Source organism: Oryctolagus cuniculus, chromosome 15, assembly GCF_051225735.1.
Source record: "Oryctolagus cuniculus isolate XC-2025 breed Fujian yellow rabbit chromosome 15, ASM5122573v1, whole genome shotgun sequence".
In the NCBI taxonomy this organism is placed as follows: Eukaryota; Metazoa; Chordata; class Mammalia; order Lagomorpha; family Leporidae; genus Oryctolagus; species Oryctolagus cuniculus.
The window spans coordinates 63,746,539-63,774,010 of NC_142881.1; the positions used below are offsets into that span (position 1 = coordinate 63,746,539).

Here is a 27,472-nt window from a genome sequence, read left to right on the forward strand (position 1 = left end):
GGCACGGACAGGATCTTCAGTCTCTCGGCAGCTGGCGCCCAGCGATGCCTCCGTCCCTGCTTCTCACCTGCATCTTCGTCTCAGTCACGCCAGTGGCGCTCATGGGTGAGTCTCCCCTCCAGAGCGCAGAGCGTTCTGCGTTCTGCGCTTGCGCTTGGCTGCTTGTGCCGATTCCCGACGGCTCCTAGATCTGGCACCTGCACACGGGCTCTCCAGAGGCGTGGGAAAGTCGCGGGTAACCCCGGAAAGCGGATTTTCAGAGCATGTCTGTGCTGCGCGCCCTTTGACCTCTCGCCCAGGGGTGGGAGTGGTCCGCGGATCTGCCCCTAGCTGAGAGTGCCTTGGAGCAGACAGGACAAGGAACCCTCACCTCCTTATAGTCTAGCCACTTTGAGGGTTGTAACTTTAAAGAGAAAATGCTTTTTAGGAGTTGAGGGTATTTTTTTTTTCCTCCTTTAATAACTGCAAGGCCTGGAAAGTTCTGTCCCCATGAAGCGCACAGATCTGGAGGAACCGAACTGGCTAACGCTGGCAGTCAAAGACCGAGTGGGCGGCCAGCCGGCCGATGGCTTCCACTCCGATGGCAGATTGCGCTCTCACTTCTTTGCCCAACAGGCCAGAACTCCTAACTGGGAGAGGGGGGGTGCGGGGCAGAGCCCTCCGCCGGCACTGCTGAGAGGCTGCACGGCTCACCGACCTGGTTTATGTCTTCGCCTCACTTGGCCCTGGCTCTAGCACCTTTATAAACGGGCTTGAGGCCCTCCCGAGACAGGAAGCCGGGTGGAATGTGGTATCCTGGGTGGGATCGCTGGACGGAGGAGGATGTGGGTAACGACCACGGGAACCTCAGCTGACCACGAACTTGAGCCCGTACCATGTCTCAGCAGTGGGTGACGCATGGCGACAAAGGCAGCAGGGTCACGCAGGGGCATGTCCCACGGGACTCTCCTGTCTTCTCGATTATTCTGTGCATCTACAACTGTTGGGAGTGTCTCCCCCTGAGGACTGCCCTGGGCTCCTTCGGGCCCCTCTCCCCTCACTCTCCGGGCTTGCTCCCCCTCGGACGCTCCCGCACCCCTGCGCCCTCCCCCTGGCCCCCCCAGCACGCCTGCGATGTTGGACCCCAAGCCAGAAGCCAGACTAGGGGCAACTTGGGGGGCTGCGGTGGGCGCTTGCCCTTGGAGCAGGAGGGCGGGGAGGAGCCGGGCGCGGTAAGGAAGAAGGGCCCTTCCGGCCTGAGAGCCGGCGCAGGGCTGGGTGACGCCCCCAGGGTTTGGAGGACCCAAGTGGGCACGCGAACTTGTGCTCTCCGTGCCGCCGGGGCGGCGTTTGAGCCAGCGGCGGGGGGATTGGGGCGGGCAGGGCCCCGGGAGCCCGCCCACTGAGAGATGCGTGGCAGCCATTTGGGATCAAAGTGCATCCGACTGCACGCAGGGTTTAAGAGCAGGGACTGCCGTGGGAGGCAGCGGGGACATGTTGTGGAATGAACGCATGATTAGCACCTTTCTCCGGGCCCTGGCTCCCCTAGCACGGACTTGGTAAACGACCCTTCGCTTAAGGGAAAGTTTTATAAATCCTGGAACAGCCATTACAGGGCTCCGGGGTTCTGCAGAAGCCATCCAAGTGTAGCCCCAGGCCTGCGTGAGGCCTCCCCCTCCTCCCCGGAATGCGCCTGAACGCCCTTTCTGGAGCCCGGCTCCCCACCCACCCGAATGCTCTTACCCAGGTGCCCGCCAAATGCTTCCCCGTAATGTCCAGAGAGGAGGCGCGTCTGCCGGCACCGGGGCCCAGGCTGCACAGCTGAGCTGGAGTGTGCTTCGCTGTAACAGCCGGTCTTTGCCGGAATCCCAGTTCCTCTTGCCCAGCCGGCCCCGGGGTGGTGCAAACAGCAGAGTTTTCCTCCATCTCCTTCTTGTCTAAACAACAGTTCTCAGCTGTTTCTCCATTCAGGCCCCCCAGTTCTAAGTCTGCACAGCTGGATTGGGACAAGTTTGTCAGCGTTCCCCATAGAACACAGGCAGCGGGTAGGAGCGTGAGCCTCTGTCAGCCCGACAGCTGTCTCTGCGGAAGGGACACAAAGTCTTCAGTCCCACGCGAGCACTAAACCTTAGTGGGTTCCCAATAGTTTTATGAAGGGCACTTAGGAGGAGACTCACAGGGTGACTTTTGGGGACTGTAGCTGCTTTCTTTGTTGAGGTGGGCACTCAGGCCGTGTCCCTGTGTGGCGCCCTTCTCCCCCCAGCCCTGGATCCGTGTTCTGCCTACATCAGCCTCAATGAGCCCTGGAGGAACACGGAGCACCAGTTTAATGAGTCTCAAGATCCCCCTCTGTGTGACAACCACGTGGACGGGGAGTGGTACCGCTTCACAGGCATGGCGGGAGACGCCATGCCCACCTTCTGCATACCAGAAAACCACTGTGGGACCCACGCACCTGTCTGGCTCAACGGCAGCCACCCCCTAGAAGGCGACGGCATCGTGCAACGCCAGGCCTGTGCCAGCTTCAGAGGGAACTGCTGCCTGTGGAACACCACGGTGGAGGTCAAGGCGTGCCCCGGAGGCTACTATGTGTACCGTCTGACCAAGCCCAGCGTCTGCTACCACGTCTACTGCGGTCGTGAGTACCTTCCTACGCCCTGCCCCTGCCCCTGCCCTGCTCCGCCACAGACGGGAGTCAGAGAGAGAAGTGCCAGGTGAAATGCAGCTACGTGACAGTGTGACAGCGTGGACCCGTGACTGTGATTTCTGAGATCGGTTCTCAGACTTTCTGAAAAATTCCCAAAGAAGTAGAAAGGGAAGCAGTTATGACCTGGACCAGTTCTGTTGCATTTTGTCTGTTCCATCAGAGCAAAACATTAGAAAACAGAATGTCTGTTCAGGTAATCCAAATAGTGGTTTCCAACCTTTTTGAGTACAGTGAACCCCTTTTGAAATATCAGGAGATAGGTAGATGCTGGATAGCTAGATAGACCATCAGACAGCCAATTATAGCACTGTGCTAGTATCCACTGGCTTTTAGAAATGGTATACAATGGGAAGTAGCTACTTGAGGACAGGGATACTTTAACATAGACTTCTGTGTTACCAAGCTCCTGAAAATCTGTACAATGTATAAAACAGAGTCCATGGGGGAGTAGAACAGCACAGCCTGTCACTCGTGTTTGGGGAAGTTGTAGATTCTCAGAAACCCATGGCCACCCACGGGCCGTGGGTCAGAAGCTGGAAATCATTCCCGTAAGCCAGGGAGGCTGCCCCTGGGCACGTGGTCCATTTCCACTGTGTTGTGTAGCCCTGAACACTGAGCGTTGGCTGCTGGTGGCTGGGTGCCTCCCTGCCATCACGCTGCGAGACTCTCGGGGATGCAAGTGCTCTGCCCTGCACCTCTTACACGAGGCCATCTTTGCCCTCCGGTAGACTTTTATGACATCTGCGATGAAGAGTGCCATGGCAGCTGCATGGACGCCAGCAAGTGCACCTGCGCTCCGGGAACCGTGCTGGGTCCTGACGGACAGACGTGCTTTGGTAAGAAACCAGCCGCGAGGTAGGAGCAGGCTAGGAGGAGCCAGGGCACTACGCGAAGCTCTGTCATTTCCCTGGTTTGTCTCTGAACAACTGCACTGGTACTCCCCCCGTTAGTGAGTGACTAAAGCCTTGAGCCATTTCCATCATGACTAAGAGCAGTCTAGAACTAGACTGTCTGCCTTGGTGGCCACTAACCACACATGGCTATGGAGCACTTGGGGTGTGGCTCGTGTGATTGAGAAATTGGATTTTTCTTCATTTTAATCTTAAAACTTATGCTCAATTTTTGTTATTGGTAAACTAAAAATGTCTGGGAAAGGTTCAGTAACTACCAGTTGTTATGACTTGAAATACACTTGTATTTCTTTTTTTTTTTTTTTAAGATTTATTTTACTTATTTGAAAGAGTTACAGAGAGAGGTAGAAACAGAAAGAGAGAGGTCTTCCATCCGTTGGTTCACTCCCCAGATGGCGCAATGGCAGGAGCTGTGCTGATCCGAAGCCAGGAGCCAGGTGCTTCTCCTGGTCTCCCATGTGGGTGCAGGACCCAAGGACTTGGGCCATCCTCCACTGCTATCCCAGGCCATAGCAGAGAGCTGGATTGGAAGAGGAGCAGCCAGACCTAGAATCAATGTCCATATGGGAAGCGGGTGCTTCAGGCCAGGGCTTTTTTAAATTTTATTTATTTATTTATTTTTGACAGGCAGAGTTAGACAGTGAGAGAGAGAGAGAGAGACAGAAAGGTCTTCCTTTTTCCGTTGGTTCACCACCACCCCCCAAGTGGCCACTATGGCCAGTGCATTGCGGCCGGCACGCTGCACCGATCCGATGCCAGGAGCCAGGTGCTTCTCCTGGTCTCCCATTCGGGTGCAGGGCCCAAGGACCTGGGCCATCCTCCACTGCAATCCCGGCAGGCCAGGGCTTTAACCCACTATACCACAGCACCGGCCCCACACTTCTATTTCTGATGACAATTTTGCATGCAAATTGAGATGTGGTAAAAATCATTTAAAAATGTATTCAAAATATATACCTGATTTTGAAGATTAATAAAAATAAATAATGAAACATTTCATTAATAATTTTAAGACTAATTAAATATCAGATTGAATACATTTTGAGTATGATTGGGTTAAAAATCTATTAAAATTAATTTTACCAGTTTCTTTTTTTATTTATTATTACTATTTTGCTGTAGAGCATACCACTTTTGGGGGACAGCTTTTATTTCTATGGCAAAGTAAAAAGTATTATGGTAACTTAGTAATCTAGAATTTGTCTCTGAAAACAAAGTAACATGAGTTTGCACTACCATATTTTCCAAACAAAACAGTAGGGTCATGTTGATAAAACTTATACAAGTAATTTTTACTATAATTCTCTAATGTGACTTCATTATTACAATAACAAAAACAGCAAAGGAGAATGGTCACTGTTTTGAAATTTTAACTATTGTGATTAGAGTTGAGATTTAATTCTTTGATATGTATTTTAAAGGCATGTATTACCAACATGACAAAAATTTGGTATTCATTTTTATTAAATTTAAAAGATAGCTAGTTACAAAAGAAGAAAAAATAGCTATTGAAAATTTCAAATTGAGCTGGCACCGTGGCTCACTTGGTTAATCCTCTGTCTGCGGCGCTGGCATCCCATATGGGCACCGAGTTCTAGTCCCAGTTGCTCCTCTTCTAGTCCAGCTCTCTGCTGAGGCCCAGGAAGGCAGAGGAGGATGGGCCAGGTGCTTGGGCCCTGCACCTTCACGGGAGACCTGGAAGAAGCTCCTGGCTCCTGGCTTCGGATCAGCATAGTTCCGGCCGTTGCGGCCATCTCGGGGTGAACCAACAGAAGGAAGACCTTTCTCTCTGTCTCTCACACTCTCAATGTCCAACTCTATCTGTCAAATAAAAAAAAATTCTAATTGAAATCTGATGTCAGTGTGGATGTATATTACAGAATGCCCTATGAATCTGAGTTAATGTGACTACTAGAAATTTTTGAATTAAATATGCAACTTGCTTTATATTTCTATTGACCAACACTAGTCTGGAATTATCTATTAACAGAAACTACATTCGGGTCTCCCACATGGGTGGCAGGGGCCATCATCTGCTGCCTCTCAGGATGCATTAGCAGGAAACTGGACCAGAAGCAGATATGGGATGCAGGTGTCACAAGTGGCGGCTTACCCCACCGCACCACAGTGACTCCTGGACAGAGTAGCTTTTTTTCTTTTTTTTTTTTAATTTTTTTAAAAAGAGTTTTTTTATTTGCTTGAGAGGCAGAGTTAGAGAGAGAGAGCTAAAGAGAGAGAGCTAGAGAGAGAGAGAGAGAGAGAATCTCCCATCTGCTTGTTCACTCCCCAGATGGCCACACAGCTGGAGGAAGCCAGGAGCCAGGAACTTCTTCTGGGTCTCCCATGTGGGAGTAAGGGCCCAAGGACTTGGGCCATCCTCTGCTGCTTTCCCAGGCCACAGCAGGGAGCTGGATATGTAGGCGTGAGCTGAGCTCTGTGATGTCCTCAGGGCGACTGGTGCACTGAGGCTGTTGGAGATCACCTGGTGAGACAGGAAGGCCCCACAATAGTCATTAATCCCTTCTAAGGGCAGTGCCCCTGATGACCTCACATCCTGCTCTGCTCGGCCCCGCCTCTTAAAGGTCCCACCACCTCTGCAGCATATCAGGAACTTTTGAGAGACACAGTCAAACCATTTCCAAATAATATCGGGGGATACATTTTCTGGGGTCCAGGACCTAAGTAGAGTGTCAGTTCCAGGCATCCATACTCCTGGGCTCAAGGCCATCTGCCTGTCATCTCATGGGTATTTAAACCCCAGTCTTTGTCGTGTGTCCTGTTGTTGTGCCATTGTTCCCGAGAGCCAGGACAAATTGAGTTCACAAGTGTCCCTTTGTAGAAGGAGGGGGACAGACATTTGTTGCTAACCATGCGTTCCTGTGGCATGAGTCCATATCTTTCATCAGATTCTCCAAAAAGGTGCCAATCATTGCTTAAGTACAACTTTTAAATTTTGCTTTGGGGGCAGCTGTTCCTGTTTTAACAGATGACTGCATCACAAAAACATTTCTCTGTGATCTCCTCCTGCCACGGAAGCTCCTTTCCCAGTCCACAACACGATTTGATGTATAAGTTTGAATTTCTTTAGCAACTGTTTCAGACCTCGTTGCAGAAGGTGCGATTCACCACTACAGGTAGAGGTCTACCTAGGTCGTGGGAGGCACTTCACCTGGCCAGAGCCCTACCCTGAAGAGAAGGGGAGGGGTGGTGTAGTGGTTAAGGCACCACTTGGCACTACTACTTCCTGCACTGGTGTGTCCGAGCTTGGATCCGCGCCTGCTCCCGACTCCAGCTTCCTGCTGATGTGCAGCCTGGGAGACAGCAGGTGATGGCTCAAAGTAGTTACATCCCTGGCACCTGGCTTCTGCCTCGTCCAACCCTGGCTGTTGTGAGCATTTGGAGAGTGAAGCAGCAGATGGAAGATTCATTCTCTCTCTCTCTCTCTCTCTCTCTCTCTCTGCCTTTCGAATAAATATTATAAAAAGAAGAGGGGAAGGGGCTGTCCAGCAGTCCAGTGCCTTCTGCCGGGTCCGCGGTGGTGGAGAGCAGGGTGGTGGGAGCACTGATGCTGAGTCGCCGTGGGGAGCGCAGCTGGGGGAGGTGCATCCGCGGGACCGGGGCGGGGCGGGGGGGGGGGGTACTCAGGAGAGTGGATGCCATGAGGTTTTTCTTCTGCAGATGAAAACGAATGTGAACAGAACAATGGTGGCTGCAGTGAGATCTGTGTGAACCTCAAAAGCTCCTACCGCTGCGAGTGTGGGGTTGGCCGGGCGCTGAGAAGGGACGGCAAGACCTGCGAAGGTGAGGGGGCCTAGAGGGACCCAGCTGAGCACGGGGCGGCGGCCGGCAGGTGGCCTGTTCCCCGGGCGCCCAGAAACCCTGGTGGGGGAGAAGAGGGAAGCCGGCCTCTCAAGCAGTGGCCGCGGCTTCCGCATCCAGGACGCTGGACGCTGATGCTTATGTAGTGATCGGGGTTCATGTTGATTTTTTTTTTTTTTTGACAGGCAGAGTGGACAGTGAGAGAGAGAGACAGAGAGAAAGGTCTTCCTTTGCCGTTGGTTCACCCTCCAATGGCCGCGGCGGCCCGCATGCTGTGGCCGGCGCACCGCGCTGATCCGAAGGCAGGAGCCAGGAGCCAGGTGCTTTTCCTGGTCTCCCATGGGGTGCAGGGCCCAAGCACCTGGGCCATCCTCCACTGCACTCCCTGGCCACAGCAGAGAGCTGGCCTGGAAGAGGGGCAACCAGGACAGAATCCGGCGCCCCGACCGGGACTAGAACCCGGTGTGCCGGCGCCTCAAGGCGGAGGATTAGCCTAGTGAGCCGCGGCGCTGGCCTGGTTCATGTTGATTTTGTCTGCAAGGTTGAACAGGAGGGAATTTTGCTAGACAGAAAGCCACATTTTTTATTGAGGAAATAAAAATAAGGGTTTCTGAGTGTCTCAAACTTCAGTCACTTAGGGTCTCCAGCCAGGCACTCTGGTATGGGACGTGGATGTCACAAGCGGGGGCTTCGCTTCAAGCCCACCCCCGAGTTCGCGTTTTTAGCAAGTTCTTTTTGTAGGAGAAAATTTGGGAAACAGGTTCACGCGAAGCCATTTTTCTCCCTCAAATGCTTTTTTGTTTGTTTGTTTTGTTTTGTTTTTGTTTTTGACAGGCAGAGTTAGACAGTGAGAGAGAGAGACAGAGAGAGAGAGAGAGAGAAAGGTCTTCATTTCCATTGGTTCATCCCCCAGATGGCCGCTACGGCCGGTGCGCTGTGCCGATCTGAAGCCAGGAGCTTCCTCCTGGTCTCCCATGTGGGTGCAGGGCCCAAGGACCTGGGCCATCCTCCACTGCACTCCCAGGCCACAGCAGAGAGCTGGACTGGAAGAGGGGCAATTGGGACTAGAACCCGGCACTCCTACTTCAAATGCTTTGCATTAACTGGAGATTGAGACATTCTTTGGAATTAAGTAAAATGATCTAGTTTTAGCAGCAGAGATATAACAAGAGCTCATATGTGTGTCAAATGCACTGCAAATTTTCTACTATTCTTATTTTTAATTTTTTATTGCCATATAATTCACATTTATGTGATGTAATAGTCAACAATAAGGATATTAATGATACCCTTATTAATTTACATAATGTCGCTTATCTATTTTTTTAAACGATTTACTAATTTATTTGAAATGAGGAGTTACAGAGAGGGAGAGAGGCAGAGGCAGACAGAGGTCTTCCATCCACTGCTTCACTCCCCAGATGGCCGCAGCAGGGCCCATCTGAAGCCAGGAGCCAGGATTTTCTTCCAGATCTCCCACATGGGTGCAGGGGCCAAAGGACCTGGGGCCATACTCCACTGTTTTCTCAGGCCATAGTGGAGGGCTGGATTGGAAGTGGAGCAGCCAGGACTTGAACCGGTGGCCATATGGGATTGTTGTTCCTGAGCGAGTGCATTTAGATTACTTCTGTATAATCTTATCAATTTTTTGCGTTCCATTTCTTGCATTTCTTCTATCTCATCATCTTCATAATCTAGTATTGAAGTGTCTTGTTCTTTTGGTAGCGTCATGTTGTCTTCCTTGTTCTTGTTTCTTGAATTGTTGGTTTGTTGTTTGGCATTTGTGGAGGTACTTGGTTTCTTCACCCACCACCCCGCCCCGTTTTCTCCTTGTACTATGACTCTGTAGATAAGTGGACTGTCCGCTTTCAGTGAATCTCTAGAGACTTGTAGTGGGTGTGGCCAGAGAGCTCTGTTCAGTTCTCCAGGGTTAAGGGCTTGCCTAAGGTGACACTTCCAGCTTTGGCATGGTAAATCTTCTCTCTATTAAATCAGAAGGGAAGTAATTCTGCTCAGCTGAGCTCTTCTCCTTGATGGCAATCAGTGCCTGAGCACTGGCCCCAGTGGGTGTAATATTCATCTGCTCTGTCCCAGGGACCACACAAAGGATCTGTGCGGTCCTCAGTGTGAGTTCAGATTCCCCAGCGATGTCTCTCACCAGGTAACCAGGAACCCCCAAGCTTGTGGCGTCTTCCACTGAGACTGCTCAGCCACACTGTGAGTCCTCCCACACAGCCTCAGTTGTTGTTGTTGTTGTTGTTTTTCACAGTCCCTGCTCAGAAGCTTCACACAGTCACAAGCTCCTAGCCCCCTGTTAGTTCTCCCCACCAGAGTCAGGAGTCTCCACTCAGATGATTGCCAGGCACAGACACGAGCTGGCGCAGCTGTTCCGTATGCCCAAAATGACGCCTGCTCTATCAGCTCATACGCCTTTGTAAGGCAATTGGAGAAAGAGAAACAGGTCCCTACCATCTTTTTTTTTCCCTTTTCTTCTCTAGTTTGGCTGGTGCACTTTCCCCCCGGGGCTTCAAGCCTCGTTCCCTCTAGGCTCTTCCTGCTGCTTTTTCACCAGTGGCTCCAGGCTACTGCAGTCTTGTCTCACCTCACTCTCCAGTGCTGGTGTGGAGGCTCTCGCTGCTGGGGTCCCAAGCCATAGGCGCCCACGCCCTCCATGTAGGTCCACTGTGTCCCTCTAATTTTAATGGAGTTTCCTGTGTTTTTCCCTAACTCTTCTCTAAGACTACACTGTCTCCACTTTTTTTAAACTCTCTTCTTCTGGGCTAGAGCAGTAAGCTCCCTCCCTACTCCGCCATCTTGGAACCCCATAAATGCAAACAGAGGAGCACCGCACATTGAAAAATCTGATGGTCCTTTATTGCTGGTGGTGGAGAGCAGGCTCATGCCCTGAAAAACTCTCGACCCCGAAGCCCAAAGCAACAGGGTTTATAAAGGCAAAAACCACAAAAAATGGGACAGGGAATACATGGCTACTAGGGTCAAGCTGACCTAAAGCCTATGCAAAACTAATACCAATTATAATCTTAACAATACCAGTTACAATCTTGACATTAATCCAGGTATTGGCCTAAATCATATGAGGGACATAGACAAATTACAATCTTCTCATTAACCCGGGTGCATGCTAGGGAGCTTCTATGCTTTGCCAAATGTGATGTAGGGGACTGCTGTTGTCCGCGTGTTCTGGGTCATAGCTTCAGACCAGAGTCTCACGGTGGAGGAAGGGGTGGTGCTTTCTCCAGATGGAGTCTCGAGTGCTCTGAAATGGAGCTCCTGCTGTTAGGGTGTTACTTTAGGAGGCCATATGTGCTGCGCTATAGCACCGTCCTGATAGTGCCCCTTATCTCAAGCACATTCACCCTTGCAAACTATGCCAACTAAAATGTCATCATTTCTGCTTTAAGAAGTCTGAATTCTCATGACGCTCTTTGCAGATTATATGGGGAGACCAGTGGAGTGACTGTTTACAGAGGACATAAGATTTGTCCACTGGTTACTTAAGGCTGTGAGATAGCAGAGCTATATTCCTGTTCACAATAATTTACTTCATTCTTGCTATATCCAAAATAATAATACACTATCTCAAGAGGAAAAAATTATGGCTAGTCCCCACAACTTACTCCATGTAACAAACTTGACGTTGTTAACTGAGGAGATATTGACCAGAATATTATAACACGACTGAATGTATTTTAAATTTTATTAAATAAGGGTAATAGCCTGAGTCCTCCTTAAATCTATTCTATGTAATAATCTTTGAATATTAATGAATAGTTCCATGAAGAGCATTTGTAATTATTCATGAATTCTTTATTGGAACTATTAAGTCAATCCTCATACAATATTAAAACCTAATAACCATAACTAAAAAGTATTTTAGCAGGCAATAATAAAAGTTATATAGGAGTTACACTTTAGGATTAACAGTCCTATTTATAATCCTCAAATTTTATTGATAATGCAAACATATGTGATTCTTTAGAAGACTTTTTTATCCTTGTTAAATATATATATGCAGCTGTTTTTAATTTGAAAGTAATTTTCGTTGTTTGGTTTTATTGTCAAACTTAGAAGAAATTACAGAGGAGTAAAAGGAATATCTTTAATATGAGTCACAGTCTCACTTGCCAGCTGTATCCATTCTACTGGTCTTTGTGTGTTCTTCTAGATTTAAATCTTTCAAGGCAATTTAGATTGTCAGCTTACTTTGTGCTTTGCATTTTTAGACCCGGGAATATCTTGAGTGACCATAAATGCAACCCCTTTGTTTTACAAATATGGAAGTTATGGCTCAGAGGAATAAAATGACTTGAGTAAGATCATTTTTAAGAAAAAATATTTCCCATTAATGTTAACATCTTGAATATTTTTAAGTTTTCTTCCAGCTGTTCCACAGTGTGGTCCCAAATGCTTGGGATGAGCGTGTTTTGGATTTTGTGTCTTTCCAGGTTTTGTAATATTCCCACATCACAGGGAGATGTCTTGGGGATGGGACCCAAGTCTAGGCACACAATTCATTTATGTTTCATATGCATCAGGTATGCCTGGCCTGGAGGTGAGTTCACACCGTGTGTGTCGCACATCTGCATTCTGACTGTGACCCATCACAGACGGTCAGGAACTTCCCACTTGTGGTGCTTGTTGACACACAAAAACGTTTTAGATTTTAGAACATTTTGGACTTCTAGTTTCTCGATGAGGGCTTCTCAACCTGTTTATCATTTCCAACTGTTTTAAAAGCCTATAGGTGGCCGGCGCCGCAGCTCACTAGGCTAATCCTCTGCCTGCGGCGCCAGCACCCAAGTTCTAGTCCTGGTCGGGGCACCGGATTCTGTCCCGGTTGCCCCTCTTCCAGGCCAGCTCTCTGCTGTGGCCCGGGAGTACAGTGGAGGATGGCCCAAGTGCTTGGGCCCTGCACCCCATGGGAGACCAGGATAAGTGGATAAGTACCTGGCTCCTGCCATCGGATCAGCGCAGTGCGCTGGCCGCAGTGCGCCGGCCACGGTGGCCATTGGAGGGTGAACCAACGGCTAAAGGAAGACCTTTCTCTCTCTCTCTCTCACTATCCACTCTGCCTGTCCAAAAAAAAAAAAAAAAAAAAAGCCTATAGGTGGCTGGCGCCATGGCTCACTAGGTTAATCCTCCACCTGTGGCACCGGCACCCCGCGTTCTAGTCCTGGTCGGGGCGCCAGATTCTGTCCCAGTTGCTCCTCTTCCAGGCCAGCTCTCTGCTGTGGCCAGGGAGTGCAGTGGAGGATGGCCCAAGTGCTTGGGCCCTGCACCCCATGGGAGACCAGGAGAAGCACCTGGCTCCTGGCTTCAGATCGGCGCAGCACGCTGGCTGTAGTGGCCATTTGGGGGTGAACCAACGGAAGGAAGACCTATAACTCTCTCTCTCTCTCTTACTGCCTAACTCTGCCTGGCAAAAAAAAAAAAAAAAAAAAAAAAAAAAGCCTATAGGCGTGCTTGTAAGGCCACCACAAAACACACCAAACACCGGAGTAAGGGAAAGCGTTTATTGAGGGAAACCTGACAGACCAGAGGGAAGGGGCGAAGAAGGAAAGGAGGGAGAAGGAGAGCGTAAGAGAGAGAGACAGAGAGAGAGGTCAGGAGACAGAGAGGAAGAGAGAGAGGGAGACACACACACACACACAATGTTCAGGAACAGATCCTTTTAAAACTTTGCTGGAGGGCAGTCAGGGAAGCAGGAGCAGCGAATCCCATTAGGGTGGGGTGGAGCTGACACCAGTGGTTGGGCCCTGTGGCCACCTGGCTTCCAGCAATGGCGGCGGGGGCTAGAGCGGAGGATGGTGTCAGGGTGTAGATCGCACCATAGATAAGACTGTGCCATCTTCCTAACAAGGTTTTTACCCTTTTAAAATATACTGTCACAAACAGGTGATTCTTAATGTCTTTTAAATGTTGCAGATTTATTCATTGCAATTTTATTCTTCCTATACATTTCATAAAAGTCAGTCTATCCCAAGGTCACTTGCTGCTATTCCAAACAACTTCAGAATATTCTTCTTGAACTGAGGGAGCTATAGCTGTAATTGCAAATGAGCTTGTGTCTTTCTCTGAGCATCTCAGATGGCCTGAGAACATCTCCTTCCATAGGCTAACCCCAGACTTCCTGGAAAGGCCAGACAGTAAATATTTTAGACTTTACGGAGCAGAGGCAATAGCGTGACACTGCTCCACTCTGCCCTGGAACTCAGAAGGCAGCCTCAGAGAACAGGTGAGTGAGTGAGTGTGGCTCTGGGCCCATGCAGCTCTGACCCAGGAGCGGACACCCGTGCTACAAAGGTCATTATTTTCCTCTGCGTGAAGTTTGAAATCACATGGTAGCTTCTTCCATTTTCAGCAGAATACATTTCCTTTTCGTCCATTTGATCACTTTCTGGAAATGCAAAATATTAAAATAGGAAGCTTTGGAAAATTGCCTCCTAAATGTCAACACACGTTCGTTTGAATGGACTTAGAGTGCTGTTTAGGCTTCGTGTGGCCAGTGTGCCTCAGCCCCAGCCCCGTCCCCTGCTCTTGTCCCCAGAGATTTGAGAAGAAAGGCACAATCTAAGGGATCCGCACTGACTCTGACCCGTCCGGCTGATCCAATTTAACCCTATCAGTCCCTTTGACATCAATCACGCTTTGTATAATTTATAAGTGAATTAAATATCATAGCAATGAAGCAGTGGCTTTTGGGTCTTACTCCTGAAAGACCAGAGCCCAGTTTAACAATGAGAAAAATGTTAGCCAAACCCAAATTAAAGGACACTCATTTTACAAACTAACTGACCAGCTCGAGCGGACAGAGACACGGAGGACGAAGGTGGCTCTTGGTGGCTGTAACATTTCACAAACCTCTTTCGCGGTCAAGCCCACGTGTCCCCGTCACTGGGTGAGACCCGGGGGGCACTGCGTAAGTCAAGTATAATCCCTGCTACAGAGCGCCGCGACCTCGAGGCAAGGGCTGGGAGGTGACTGTTCCCCTGTCGCTCTCTGCTGCAGACATTGAAGGATGCCACAACAGCAACGGGGGCTGCAGCCACTTCTGCCTGGGGCTGGAGCGGGGCTACCAGTGCGAGTGTCCCCGGGGCCTGGTGCTGTCGGAGGACAACCACACCTGCCAAGGTAGGACCCGTGGGCCGGACACACGCTCTGCTCCACTCTGCCTCCGCTCTGCACCTCCTTAGCTTTGCTGTTTGCCTTTGCTTTTTCTCTAATCTCTGTGCTTCCTTGTGCAACAACTCAATCTGGAGGAATAAGACATCGATGCAGTTCTCGCCTTTTCTAGTGGATGCTTGAGTTGAATCCGAATGACACTGGATTGGAAGTCCTGGGGAATGGCTGCTGCTTCTCTCTAGACTTACGTGCACATCAACAGTCCTCCAAGAGCTACTTCCTGGAAATTGAGTTCCGGTGCCCGGCACCTGGTTATGATTCTTTGTCCTGTCCCACTGGTATTGGACTCTTGATAGTAGGCATGCCTTTCTTTTGAGGCAAAGCAAACATGGGACTGCGAAGGAAAAGCAGTGTTCCTACATCAAGTTGAAGTGGAATTCATAGTCAGAGGTTATGGTTTACTGAGCAATGCAAGGACAGTTTGGAAGCCAACCCCAGGTGCACTCACGCTGTTTCTGTATCTCTGCCTTTGTGAGCGGATCAGTGGCAGAGTCACAGCAGTACCATCAGGAAATGTTAGCTTCTCTCAAAGCACTGCTTTTTCTATATTACCCATAAACTGTGTTCCTGCTGGAACTTAACCCTTTAGGGGTCTCGGTGTGACACAAGCCACGCTTTGAAACAAAGACTCATGGAGCTGGAACTCAGTATTTCCCAGTTTGCTGAATGGCGCATTTAAGGAATGCTATTTGACCGTGACCCTGGGGGTTCAGAGTCGTGGTTGCATTCACCAGTTTGCTTTTGAGTCCTTTCAGTTTCCTGGAGAACGGAACAGAAACCTCCAGTTACGCGCGGACGCCATTGTGTCTCCTCGAAGCCTCCACTCCCGCCTCCCTGCCCGGGTTCCGGGTTCTAACAGTAGCCCCTTCCCACAGTCCCTGTCGTGTGCAAGTCCAGCGCCATTGAGGTGAGCGTCCCCCGGGAGCTGGTGGGCGGCCTGGAGCTCTTCCTGACCAACACCTCCTGCCGAGGAGTGTCCAACGGCACCCACGTCAACCTCCTCTTCTCCCTCAAGACCTGCGGCACAGTGGTGGATGTAGGTTCCTCCCGGGGGGCATTTGGGGACCAACCAAAGCCAGTTACTTGAGTGTGGTTGACAGGTATGCGCTGTGGCTTGTGTCTCAAAACATCTGTGTCACTCATTTAGCTCATGTCTGAGTACCTGCCGTGGCCCTGGCACCCCCAGGACAAGGAATGAAGGACATTTCAGCTGTCCTGCTCTCCACGTGTCCGCCTCGCGGTGCCTGGGTGAGCATGGGTGCCAGGAGGCTGGTGACAGCCCTCCACCAGTTATTTGAAAGAAGTGACTGGTAGAGATGTCACTTCGTTTTTGATGTAGTGAATGAGTTGGAGTATTGACCCAGGTTGAGGTACAGGTTTATACTCTCATTCAGAACTCCGCGCACAGCCCCCTGATCAAGAGCCTGAAGTGTGCACCAGGGTCCCTGTCTAGGGACTCACACAGCAGAGATGACCTTGGGTCAGCTGTGGACCAGGGATGAGCAGCATAGTGAGACCAGGCCGCCGGCAGGGCCTCTAGGAGCCAGGAAGGGACAAGCGGGACTGTGTGTGTGTGTGTGTGTGTGTGTGTGTGGCTTACACAGGCAGTGAGAAAAAGAAAGGGCCTCATGGATGGGAACCAAATGCAGTCTCGGGGCGTGATCTTCAGGCGGGTGCTTGGTGAATGGTGGCACAGCCTGGCCTGCAAGGGCTTCACAGTGGAAAATGAAACCAGACGGGCAGATAGTGTGGACTGTGCTCTCGCGCTTCATCCCCTAGAAGTGGGGTCGAGCAGGAACCGTGGTGACGAAACCTGTGCCGCATCACGGGTGTGCAAGGTGGCCTGCAGAGCAGCGGAGAGCCCTCTGTAACCACTCGGTGACAGGGACACTTCTGTAGGACTCCCACCAAGGGACAATCAGGGAACTAATTTGTCTTGGGGCTCAGCCACTCTTCATGGCAAGTCCTGCTGATTGCCGCTGTGGCTCATCCTGCGGAAATGTTGCCTATTGGGGAGGGGGGTGGGCTCCCGGGAGAGCCGAGGAGGCTGGGCCTAAGTGTGGTGGCCCGGGGTCCAGCTCAGCCCCAGGTCTTGCTGCAGCAGAGCCACCAGGACCAGGCCCCCTGGACGCTGCCAAAGCCGCCCTTTTCTGAAATCCCCCAGCCTTGAATTCGCCGATTCTGCACGGATCAGGGTTTCTGAGCAATGCTGGAAGGGGCTTGCGGGTTGCCCAGGACGTCTTGCTCACACAAGGGCCACTTAGGCACCCACGTCTCCGATGCTTCCATAAACAGATGTCTGGAGTGTTAAGGTGGCGGGGGGTGGGGTGGAGGGGCTGCGTCTTTATGAAAATGAGCCTGCAATGCCTTTCCTGTCCGCCCCGGGCCCGGCTCAGGTGGTGAATGACAAGATCGTGGCCAGCAACCTGGTGACGGGTGTCCCCAAGCAGACCCCGGGCAGCAGCGGCGACGTCATCATCCGCACCAGCAAGCTGCTGATCCCGGTGACGTGCGAGTTCCCGCGCCTCTACACCCTCTCCGAGGGCTACGTGCCCAACCTCCGCAACGCGCCGCTGGAGATCGCGGGCCGAAACCACGGCATCTTCCCCTTCACGCTGGAGATCTTCAAGGACCGCGAGTTTGAGGAGCCCTACCGGGAGGCGCTGCCCACCCTGAAGCTGCGCGACTCGCTCTACTTCGGCATCGAGCCCGTGGTGCACGTGAGCGGCCTGCGGAGCCTGGTGGAGAGCTGCTTCGCCACGCCCACCGCCGAGATGGACGAGACCCTCAAGTACCACCTCATCCGCGATGGGTGAGCGGCCGGGCGGGGGGGGACCCTGGTCTCAGTTCAGGAACTGGAACCATTTATGAACCCGGAGGCGTCCAAAGGACCCCAGAGTGTGTGCAGCTGAGTAGAGGCCATGAGCAAGCATGGGGAGAAAAGCAGAACTGAATTAAATGTGTATATTTAATTGTGAATGTCTGCTCAGAGAGGGCGAGCAGGTGTGCCAGGTGAGGGCCTATCGCGCAGGTGCAGCCCCTCGGTGAACGAGTTGGGCGGGGGAAGCCGGAAGAGAGGTACTTGATGGGGTTCAGGAGAAGAGAAGATCTAGAGAAACCCCCAAAACTGGTCAGAGGAGTCGCTACAGCACCCCGACGTCGGGCTCAGCTCACGGACGGCGGGGTACTGGAAGCACTGATTGCAAAGCCCAGAGCTGGAGCGGGGTAGCCACACAGAGCACGACCCCCTGGGCTCCCAGAGCACCTGGACTGAAGCTTCTTAGACAGACGTGGGGGCGGGGAGGGGCGTGGTCAGCACTGCCCAGGTTTCTGATTGGTCGCCGGCGCTTGTGGCCTTCCTCTGATTGGTTGGCGGTGCTGTGTTCTTGAGAGAACGTCTAGGAGGGCAAAGTGGGCTCCAGCGAGCCTGGGAACCACAACTGGGGGTGGCTGGCTGGGTTCCTGCGAGACAAAGCTGAGCCTGAAGGTGTTACCTGTTGGAGAAACCCGTGAGCAGCTCTGGGGCCGGTGATGAGCTGCAGCCCTCCGTCAGATCGGTGAGTTAATTTGAATAAGTGGTTGGCTTGCTATCGTCATTCGCAAACACTGGCTACAATCCCAGGAAAATTACACTCAACCCCATACCTACAGTAGTATCGCGTGGCTTTCTTCTTTGTTCTAAATGTCGGTGGGATGCATGTCAGGTGGGGTAAGTGGCCTGGCTGGCCATGACGGTGGCCGCACCGCCTCTCCATGCTAGGCCTGTGGGCAGCCTTGGCCTGCTGCGGGCCATCTCTTGCACACTGGCTTTCAATCTTTGATGCACATTCGGATCCACGGAGCAGCTTTTCAAAACATAGCTACTTCTCTCTCTCTCTCTCTCTCTCTCTCTCTCTCTCTGCCTCTATTATAATTTTTTTTTTTTTGAATAAGGGGTGGGTGTTTGGCCTAATACCAATTAAGATGCTCGAACCCCAGATCAGAGGATCTGGCTTTGGTACCTGCCTCTGGCTCCTGACTCCAGATTCCTGCTAATGCACACCTGCTAACAACGGCTCAAGCAGTTGGGTCCCTGCCACCCACGTGGTAGAGCTGGATCCAGCCCCCAGCTCTCTGTTTTGGTCTGGTCAGGCCTTGGCCACTGCCGGAATTTGGGAGTGAGCCAGTGAATGAAGATCTGTCTCTGAATCTCTCAAATAAATAAAACTTTTTAGAAAGCAACACCCCAACCCCACTGTCTGCTGCAGAAACGTTGTCTGGACTTCCCTGTTTGCACCTGGACAGCAGATTCAGCCTCCCGCCCCTGCCCCGGGACCCCAGCCCCTCAGAGCCCCAGGCCATCTGCTCAGCCTGTAAACGGGGTCTCACCCTGTGCCTGCCAAGAGCCTTTCCGTGGCTTTTCATTTTCTTTGGTTGATAAATATAATTGTGTCCCAGGAGTGCTTCTAGCCGCAGAGTCCTGTGGCCTCCTTGCTGGTGCCTTGTCGTGCTACCGAATACAACCCTGGCTTAGGGTGCCCTGCAGTAGACCTCGCAGGGATTGGTAGCCCTTTGGGGGTTTAAGTGACCTCTAACTTTTCCAGAAAAGTAGAAGTACCATATTTTATTTCCTTCTTTTGGGCCCAGACTTAATGCCAGGTAGGCTTGGGACTGGAGTTACTTTTGTGCAGGCAGAGGTGGGCTTTGGCTCCTTTTATAAGGATTTGTATGGCTTCCGTGGAGTACAGTTCACATACAGTAAATACGCATATTTAGTGTTGTGTTGCTGAGTTCTGATGTGTAAGCCCACGGAACCATCACGGCACACAAGATAAACAGTTCTCTCACTGCACCCCCAGATCTGTTCCTGCCCCTCATATTTGTTTCTTGCAAACACTCATGTATGCAAGACATCCCTCCTGTCCTGGGAAAACACACAGCCTGCTCGGCACAGCCTGTGAAATCCGTGTACGTTTGCGTCACTCAGACCCTCGGTGATGGGCTTACTTTGATTTGGGACAGGTCTAAGGAGCTGTGCTATTTATGTTTTCACCCCTAGCACATACAAAACAGAAAAAAAAAAATGCTGTGGAAGAGGAAAGCGGAGGCAGGAATCCCCAAACCACGGCAGTGCTGGCCCGTGTTGTAAGCAGGCAACGGCTGGTCGGCAGTGATGCACGAGCCGCTGCTGGCGCTCACAGAAACGGAAGAGAAGGATAGGTTTCTTTTGCTGGATGCAGTCTTGCAATGCATGCATCCGAGGGTCTTCAGAAAGTTCACGGAAATGTGTATCATGAAAAAGATTATGCATGGATTTCAAAATTCTTTTGCACCAAAAGAGACTTTGGAAATTCTATTTTCCCATGAATTTGTTGAAGTCCCCTTGCGTATGACGTAATCCGGTTTGCAGCTGGGCTCACGAGGCCCTCACCCTCTGACCCTGGGCTCCTTCAGTTTCAGCTCCCGCCAAAGGGAGTTACTGGCAGTTCCCTGACACTCGCTGTTTCCCCCTGCTGCTGCCTCGGCCTGAAACCTTTCCCTCCCCTTGGCGTCCTGAGTGTGCTCCTTCAAGAGTCGGTGGGCTTTACTTCCTCCATGAAGCTCCCTGATTTAGCCCTATCTGAACTACAAACTCTCTTCCTTTTTCTTCTTCCTCGATTCCTAGTGTATAGTAAGGGCCATTAATTATGCACCAGGTGAATTACTGAGTGAGTCCTTATAGTAATTCGGGGCTATTCCACCAATTCTAAAATAAACATAACAAGCTTTACTCACATTTTTAAATTGTTTATTATTTTCTTTCTGAAAATTTTATTTATTTATTTATTTTTGAAAAGACAGGGCAACAGAGAGGAGGGAGAGACAGAGGAGGAGCTATCTCCTGTCTGCTGGTTAACTCCCCATCTCGCTGCAGCAGTCAGGACTGGGTCAGGCTGAAGCCAGGAGCCTGGAACTCCATTCACGTTCCCACATGGGTGGCAGGGACCCAAGTCCTTGGGCCACCGTCCATGCCTTCCCAGGCGCGTTAGCAGGTGCTCACCCTCTGGTAGGGGATGCAAGCATCGAAAGCAGTGGCTTAGCCTGCTGCACCAGTTCCTGTTCCTTTTTTTTTTTTTTTTAATATCATGCTCAAGCTGGTTTTCTCCTGATATTGAAAATGTGATTCACTTTCCTTTAGTTTTACCCAGTATATGCTCTTGGAATGCAAAATAATACTAGCCTACTAGAACTAGCAAGTTAATTTCCAGAGAAAGATATATACAAGTGGTCTTCTAAAAGGTCATGGAAAATGAATATTATGGAAAAACTATGCATGGATTTTTTCCCTCCAGAATAAGCTTATGCTTTTTTTTAAATAAAGATTTTATTATTTGAAAGACAGAATTACAGAGAGAGAGGGAGGGAGAGAGAAAGATCTTCCATGTGCTGGTTCACTCCCTAAATGGCCACAATGGCCAGGGCTGATCTGAAGCCAGGAGTCAGGAGCTTCTTCTGGGTCTCCCACATGGGTGCAGGAACACAAGGACTTGGGCCAGCTTCTACTGCTTTCCTAGGCACATTAACCAGGGAGCTGGATTGGAAGTTAGACAGCAGGGAATTGAACCAGTGTCCATATGGAATGCCAACTCTACACCACAACAGTGGCATCTACACTTATCTTTTCATTCCATTTTCACACAAACTTTTTGAAGTACCTTCATATTGAATTCAAAAACCAAGTGGTAGGTGATTTTTTTTGTTTTTTTTTTTTGGATAAAGTTACTTTGGATTCCCCCATTCCATTCTTCATTTCTCCAGCACATGAACTTGGAGTTGTCAGAACTAACAGTATCTTAACACAGCAAACACCAGGTTAAGAGGCAAAATCTGTCCTGCGTCTTATTCTATTTTAAAGAATACACAATAGTAGTTTTAGATGAAGATTAATGGAAATTGCTGAAGCATTTAGATGAAAAGAACCATTTTAATACTGAGTTTTATTTTACTAAGAGAGATCTTCTATCCACTGATTTACCCCCAAATGCCTGCAACAGCCAGGGTTGAGACAGGCCAAAGCCAAGACCTAGGAGCTCAGTGGAAGCTGACCACGTGAGCGGCGGGACCCAACTACTTGAGCCATCATGTGCTGCCTTCCCAGGGTGTGGGTCAGCAGGTGGCTGGAATCAGGAGCAGTGTCAGGCCTCCACCCTGGTCTTGCAATATCAAATGCAGGTGTCCCAAGTGGTGTTTACTGCTGTGCCAAATGCCAGCCCCGAGATGCCTTATTTTTAAATAATTTTATTGTATTTTACATTTAAAAATTTATTTTTACTTGAAAGGCAGAGACAGAGAGATACACACACATGCACACACATACCACACAGAAAAGGAGATCTCTCGTCCACTGGCTCACTCCCCAAATGCCCACACAAGCTAGGATTGGGCCAGACAGTAACTGGAGCTGGGAGCTTGATCCTGAGCTCCCATGTGGGTGGCAGGACCCCAGATACTTGAGCCATCACAGCTGCCTCCCAGGGTGTGCATGAGCAGGAAGGTAGCATCAGGAGCTGAGCCATGGAGTTGGGACGTTAACCCAGGCACTCCAACAGGCCACATGGCATCTCAAGAGTGTCTTGACTGCTGCACCACATGTCCACCTGCATTGGATTCTTCAACTTCACCAAAACAGCAGCTAGTAGTTGCTGACCAGAAAGTGGCCTGTGTGGGGCCAGTGGGGTAGTGTAGAGGTTAGGCCACCACCTGCAGTGCCAGCATCCCATATGGGTGCCAGTTTGAGTCCCAGCTGCTCCACTCCCATTCTAGCTCCCTGCTAATGGCCCAGGAAAGCAATACAAGATGGCCCAAGTCCTTGGGCCTCTGCACCTGCATGGGAGACCCAGAAGAGGCTCCTGGCTCCTGGCTTAGGATCAGCTCAGCTCCAGCCATTGTAGCCATTTGGGCAGTGAACCAACCAGTGGGTGGAAGATTGATCTCTCTCCCTCCCCCCTCCTTATATCTCTGGATTTCTGCCTTTCAAATAAATGAATAAGTCTTTTTTCAAAGATTTATTTATTTTTATATTTACATTTTACATTTATATTTTTATATTTATATATTTACAGAGAGGCAGAGGCAGATAGAGAGAGAGAGAGAGAGGTCTTCCAGCCACTGGTTCGCTCTCCAGATGGCCCCTGAGCTGGAGCTGAGCCTATCTGAAACCAGGAGCCAGGAGCTTCTTCCAGGTCTCCCACATAGGCGCAGAGGTCCAAGGACTTGGGCCATCTTCCACTGTTGTCCCAGGCCACAGCAGAGAGCTGGATTGGAAGTGGAGCAGCCAGGACTTGAACCAGCGCCCATATGGGATGCTGGCACTGCAGGCAGTGGCTTTACCTGCTATGCCACAGCACCGGCCCCTGTGAATAAATCTTAAAAAAAAAAAAAAAAAAAAAAGTGACCTGTGAGCATGAGGCCCAAGGACCCAGCTTCAGAGGCTTTTGTACCTGACCGCACATTTTGTCCGTTAGACATGAAAAGTAACTATGTCCAGAAAGAAAAATTTCCTTTAGAATTTAGAATGCGAAAGAGGCTATGAGAGTGAGTGAGCCTTGGCCTGAGGGCTCATCAACATGTAAAACACAGCCTTAGGGGCCCGCAGTGTGGCCCACTGTGTTAAGTGTCCACTTGAACAGACACCTCCCACGTCCGAGTGCCAGGTTCGAGTGCCGGCCATTCCTCTTCCAATCCAGCTCATTTCTAGTGCTCCTGGGAGGCAGCAGATGACCTGAGGGCTTGGTCCCCTGCCACCTGGCCCTGGGGGAGACACAGATAGAGTCCCAGGCTCCTGGCTTTGGCCTTGCCCATTGCAGCCATTTGGGGAGTGAAATAGCAGGTGGAAGATCTCCTACTCTCTGTATCTTTCCCTCTGTCGCAGTCACTCTGCCTTTCAAATAAATATTTTTCAGTCAAAACCAAATGTAGCCTCAGCATGGACAGCCACCGGGGGGAGCCTGGGTGCCTGGCCTCAGGCAGTGGGTCTGAGACTCAAACCCGAAGCCCTAGCAGACTGCAGCTTAGCCTTGCATTTAGGAAGAGGGGGATGACAAGGGCCCGAAGGTGAGTGACTTTTCCCCTGTAGGGCCAGTTCTCCTTAGCACTTGGGTGTCTGTGCAGCTCCTGGATGGGGGGTTGTGATTTGCTCCCTTTTCTATCCCCTGCAGTGAGGACTGTCCAGTATTGATGAAATTGAATTAAGATATACTTTCTAACCCAGTAAGACCATGTGTGAAGGTAGGCTTCCTGCAGTGTATCCCAGATGAAAAGACCACTGCAGGCAAATGGTATCTTTGAAATACATGGGGCTGTCCCTAACTTTTGTTTTTGTTTAAGATTTATTTACTTATTTGAAAGAGTTAGAGAAAGAGGGAGAGACAAAGATTTTCCATATACTGGTTCACTCCCCCAAATGGCTGCAACGGCCCAGGGCTGGGCCAGGCCATAGCCAGGAGCTTCATCCGGGTCTCCCACGTGGGTGCAGAGTCCCCACACTTGGGCCACCTTCTGCTGCTTTCCCAAGTGCATTAGCAGGGAACCGGATTGGAAGTGGAGCAGCGGGGACTCGAACCAGTGTCCATATGGGATGCCAGAGCTGCAGAAGGCAGTTTAACCCGCTGTGCCCCTGTGCCAGCCCTGTCATTAACTCTCAGACCCAGTGACTTCTAGGGGAGTCCTCGGGCCAGGTTGGTGGGTGCAGCAGGTGTGGACAGGACGGGCGTCCTGGACGTCCTTAGAGGGCAGCGCTGAGCCTGAAGCGGCCTTCACCGGGAGGGAGCTGCACTTTTCCTTCATTCTTCAAAAGTCTGGGCGCAGCCCAGCCCACTCCACCCAGTTTTCCTCTCTCTGGGCCAGCCCTGCCGGCCTGGCTTGTGGGCCAGCTCTGCGGAAGCCATCCAGGCTTACGTGCGCTCTGCCTGCTTTCAGCTGCGTCTCTGACGACTCGGTGAAGCAGTACACGTCCCGGGATCACCTCGCCAAGCACTTCCAGGTCCCCGTCTTCAAGTTCGTGGGCAAGGACCACAAGGTGAGCCGGGACCCGAGCCTTCCTGGCGGGGACCCCAGCATGTCGGCACTCGGGAAAACACAGGGACACCACCCACCCAGGAGCGAGCGCAGCAGTGTCGCCAGTATCGGCCCTCTCCAAGCTCTACCCCCTGCCCGTAACTGCCCTATGCAGAGAAAACACTCTGAGGTTACAACTCAAAATCCTGGAGCTCAGGCATGGTTTAAGAAGCCAGGGTGGTGGGTGGTCACTCAGCAAAGGCTCTGGAGGGGAAATACACGAGAAAACAGTGAAACTTGCACTTAAAATGCCAACCAAAATCACTCCAACACTATTTTCTACATCTTGCATTTATAAAAGTTGTAAAATGGCAACGCTTAACGAGGTCCCAGGGAGAAGTTGACAGTGGCAGCATGCTTGGTACATTTTCTGGAAAGCTGTCTATGAAATGCATTCATATCTGTGAAATCGACCTGTTCTTTCCTCTAAAAATTCCAGTCCGGCAGTCTGCTCCGAACCAGACAGAACAGCACAAGGCGGCAGGAAGTGTCTGGAGCACTGCCACAGGGGCTTGGGGGGTTCCCAAAGGCAGCCGCACTTGGGAAAGCAGCAGAAGGTGGCCCAAGTGTGGGGACTCTGCACCCACGTGGGAGACCCGGATGAAGCTCCTGGCTATGGCCTGGCCCAGCCCTGGGCCGTTGCAGCCATTTGGGGGAGTGAACCAGCCGCGGTCCCCAGGGTCTCAGCCTCCCGCACTGTGCGGTAGTTACCACGATGACAACTACGGGCAAAGCAGGCGTGTGGACGCTGTGTCATCACGGCCTACGTGCAGGTTGAGTGGGCTCCAGTTCAGAGGTGCACACCTGGGGAGAGGTGGTCAGAGACTGTGTGGAGAAGGCTGGGCGAGGTGAGGTGCAAGCTTCTGGTTTCGCTGTAGTATTTGTCCGGGTGTTGAGCATCTCAACAGAAGGAGGTTTAAGAGGCCAGCGCCCTGTTGTCACACGCTGTGGGAGTGTGCTGGTCCCCTCTCCCAGAGCGCTGGTCGGAACCATGCCTCGCAGTGCCTAGTCCCGATTTCCCTCCTCAGCCAGGAGCCAGGCACTGGGCAATCGGAAGCACACGGGAGCCAGAGCTGCTCCCAGATCTTGGGGTGAAGGGCCAAGATGTTAGCGTCATGAGGCATGGCTTCGCTAAGGCCTCCCCTGTCCCAGCACAGTGCAGACGTGTCTAGGGATGCCAGTCCTGTTCCAACTTGGCCACGTCCCTAAATGCGTGGAGGTGAGCAGGTTCTTCAACCCCCCAATTCTCAGGTTCCCCATCTGTCAAACCGAGAAGGCAACCCGTACCTCCGAGCAGTGCTGTTGGGATGCAATGCCGGTGTTTCTGTGCAGTGCGGCTCGTGTCTGCTTGGGGACAGGTGGCAGCTGTTGTTAACGACCACCGCCCTTGCAGGAGGTGTTTCTGCACTGCCGGGTGCTGGTGTGTGGCATGCTGGACGAGCGGTCCCGCTGTGCCCAGGGCTGCCATCGGCGACTGCGGCGCGGCGCAGCGGAAGGCGGCGACTCCCGGGGTCTGCAGAGCCGGATGCTGACGGGCGGCCCCATCGCCATCGACCGGGAGGAGTAGTCAGCCGTCGGGCCTCGCCTTCCCGGCTCGGGCTGCCCTCTGGAACTTCTCCCCACTGCCTCTGGAACACCAGCGACCCCCGGAGGGCCCCCGACTTCTCCAAACCTGACGCCGCGGGCTCAACCTCCCAGCTCCGACTCCCTCCGCGCCTGGCCCGCTGGGTGCGCCAGGCCACAGCGGCGCCCACCGCTGGCCTGGGCGGGGTTCTCCTTGCTAAGCTGTTCCCGCAGAATGACGCTCGCCCTCTGTGCCCCATTTCCTTCCTACCATTAAATACCTCATATGTGATGCAGTAGGACCACTACAGTCGGAAGCTGGGTAGAGTTATTTCAAGCTAGAAAGCTAAAGAAAAGTTACCAAAATTTTGACTCATGTGTTAATAATAATTATAGCCTGAAATTTTAATTCAAATACAGAATAGTTATGGTGGATAAGGAAGTTTATCAATAAACCTATGTGTAATAAAAAAACACTACTTGATTTTTCTCTTGCATAATATTTTGATATTTTGCTGTTGCCTTCAGCGAAGTTTTTTCACTGAATAAATGTAAGTAAATTCACCCACATGGATTTAAGTGGCTCAGTGATTGAACTACAAGCAAAGGTTGGCGTCATAAATCCTGTTAATTGGTATGCTATGCCCTCAGGTTGGTAACAGAAGAAGGTATAAAATTATACTGTATTCTATTTTATAAGAACATAATACATTTCACTGAAATAAATATACATTAAAGATAAATTTTATGTGCCAGTAAATCCAACTTTTTAATGTGCCAATTAATTTTATGACTACACAGGATCAGAAAAGGTTTCCTGCTTGTTCATATCATCGGAGTGTCTGGGCTGAGTCCCAGCTCCTCTGCTTCCTGCTAGCGCGCACCCTGGGACATAGCCAGTGACGGTTCAAATACCCGGGCTCCTGCCACCCACGCGGGAAACCAGCACGGAGTCCCCAGCTCCTTGCTTCCCCCTGGCCCAGCCCCAACCATGTGGGCATCTGGGGAGTGAACCAGCTGGCGGAAGATCTCTCTCTCTCTCTGCTTTTTCAATAAAATGAAACAAGTATTTAAAAAAAAATGGCTACAATGAACAATTCTTATAACCAGTGAAGTTAACAAAAAGAAGGGGAAAATGCTTTCGACCGGAGACAACCAAGCTTTTGCTGTAAACGGGTAGGAGGGAAACACTTTGGCTCTCTGGGTCATCTACACT

General features: G+C 51.1%; 1 protein-coding gene across 2 annotated transcripts; it reads left to right on the forward strand.

Annotated features, from left to right (window-relative positions):
* OIT3 (oncoprotein induced transcript 3) lies at positions 1-27,337 on the forward strand. 2 transcript variants are annotated; one of them, XM_089313426.1, is made up of 9 exons: positions 1-105; positions 2,243-2,617; positions 3,415-3,522; positions 7,276-7,398; positions 14,446-14,568; positions 15,495-15,655; positions 17,016-17,431; positions 24,556-24,655; positions 27,058-27,337. In XM_089313426.1, exons 1-9 carry the CDS (start codon positions 45-47, stop codon positions 27,157-27,159), a joined length of 1,569 nt encoding a protein of 522 aa, XP_089169552.1. In that variant the 5' UTR covers positions 1-44; the 3' UTR covers positions 27,160-27,337. The 2 variants fall into 2 exon arrangements, with proteins under 2 accessions (XP_089169552.1, XP_002718475.4); XM_002718429.6 differs by lacking the exon at positions 27,058-27,337 and adding an exon at positions 26,087-26,999.
* Positions 27,338-27,472: the final 135 nt, after the last annotated feature.

What these genes read in the sequence shown, in the direction of transcription:
- OIT3 (XM_002718429.6), top strand. Translation starts at nt 45, where the DNA reads ATGCCTCCGTCCCTGCTTCTCACCTGCATCTTCGTCTCAGTCACGCCA. An exon ending in GGACGGCAAGACCTGCGAAG is followed by an intron (nt 7,399 to 14,445) that starts GTGAGGGGGCCT and finishes TCTCTGCTGCAG; the next exon opens with ACATTGAAGGATGCCACAAC. An exon ending in TACCACCTCATCCGCGATGG is followed by an intron (nt 17,432 to 24,555) that starts GTGAGCGGCCGG and finishes GCCTGCTTTCAG; the next exon opens with CTGCGTCTCTGACGACTCGG.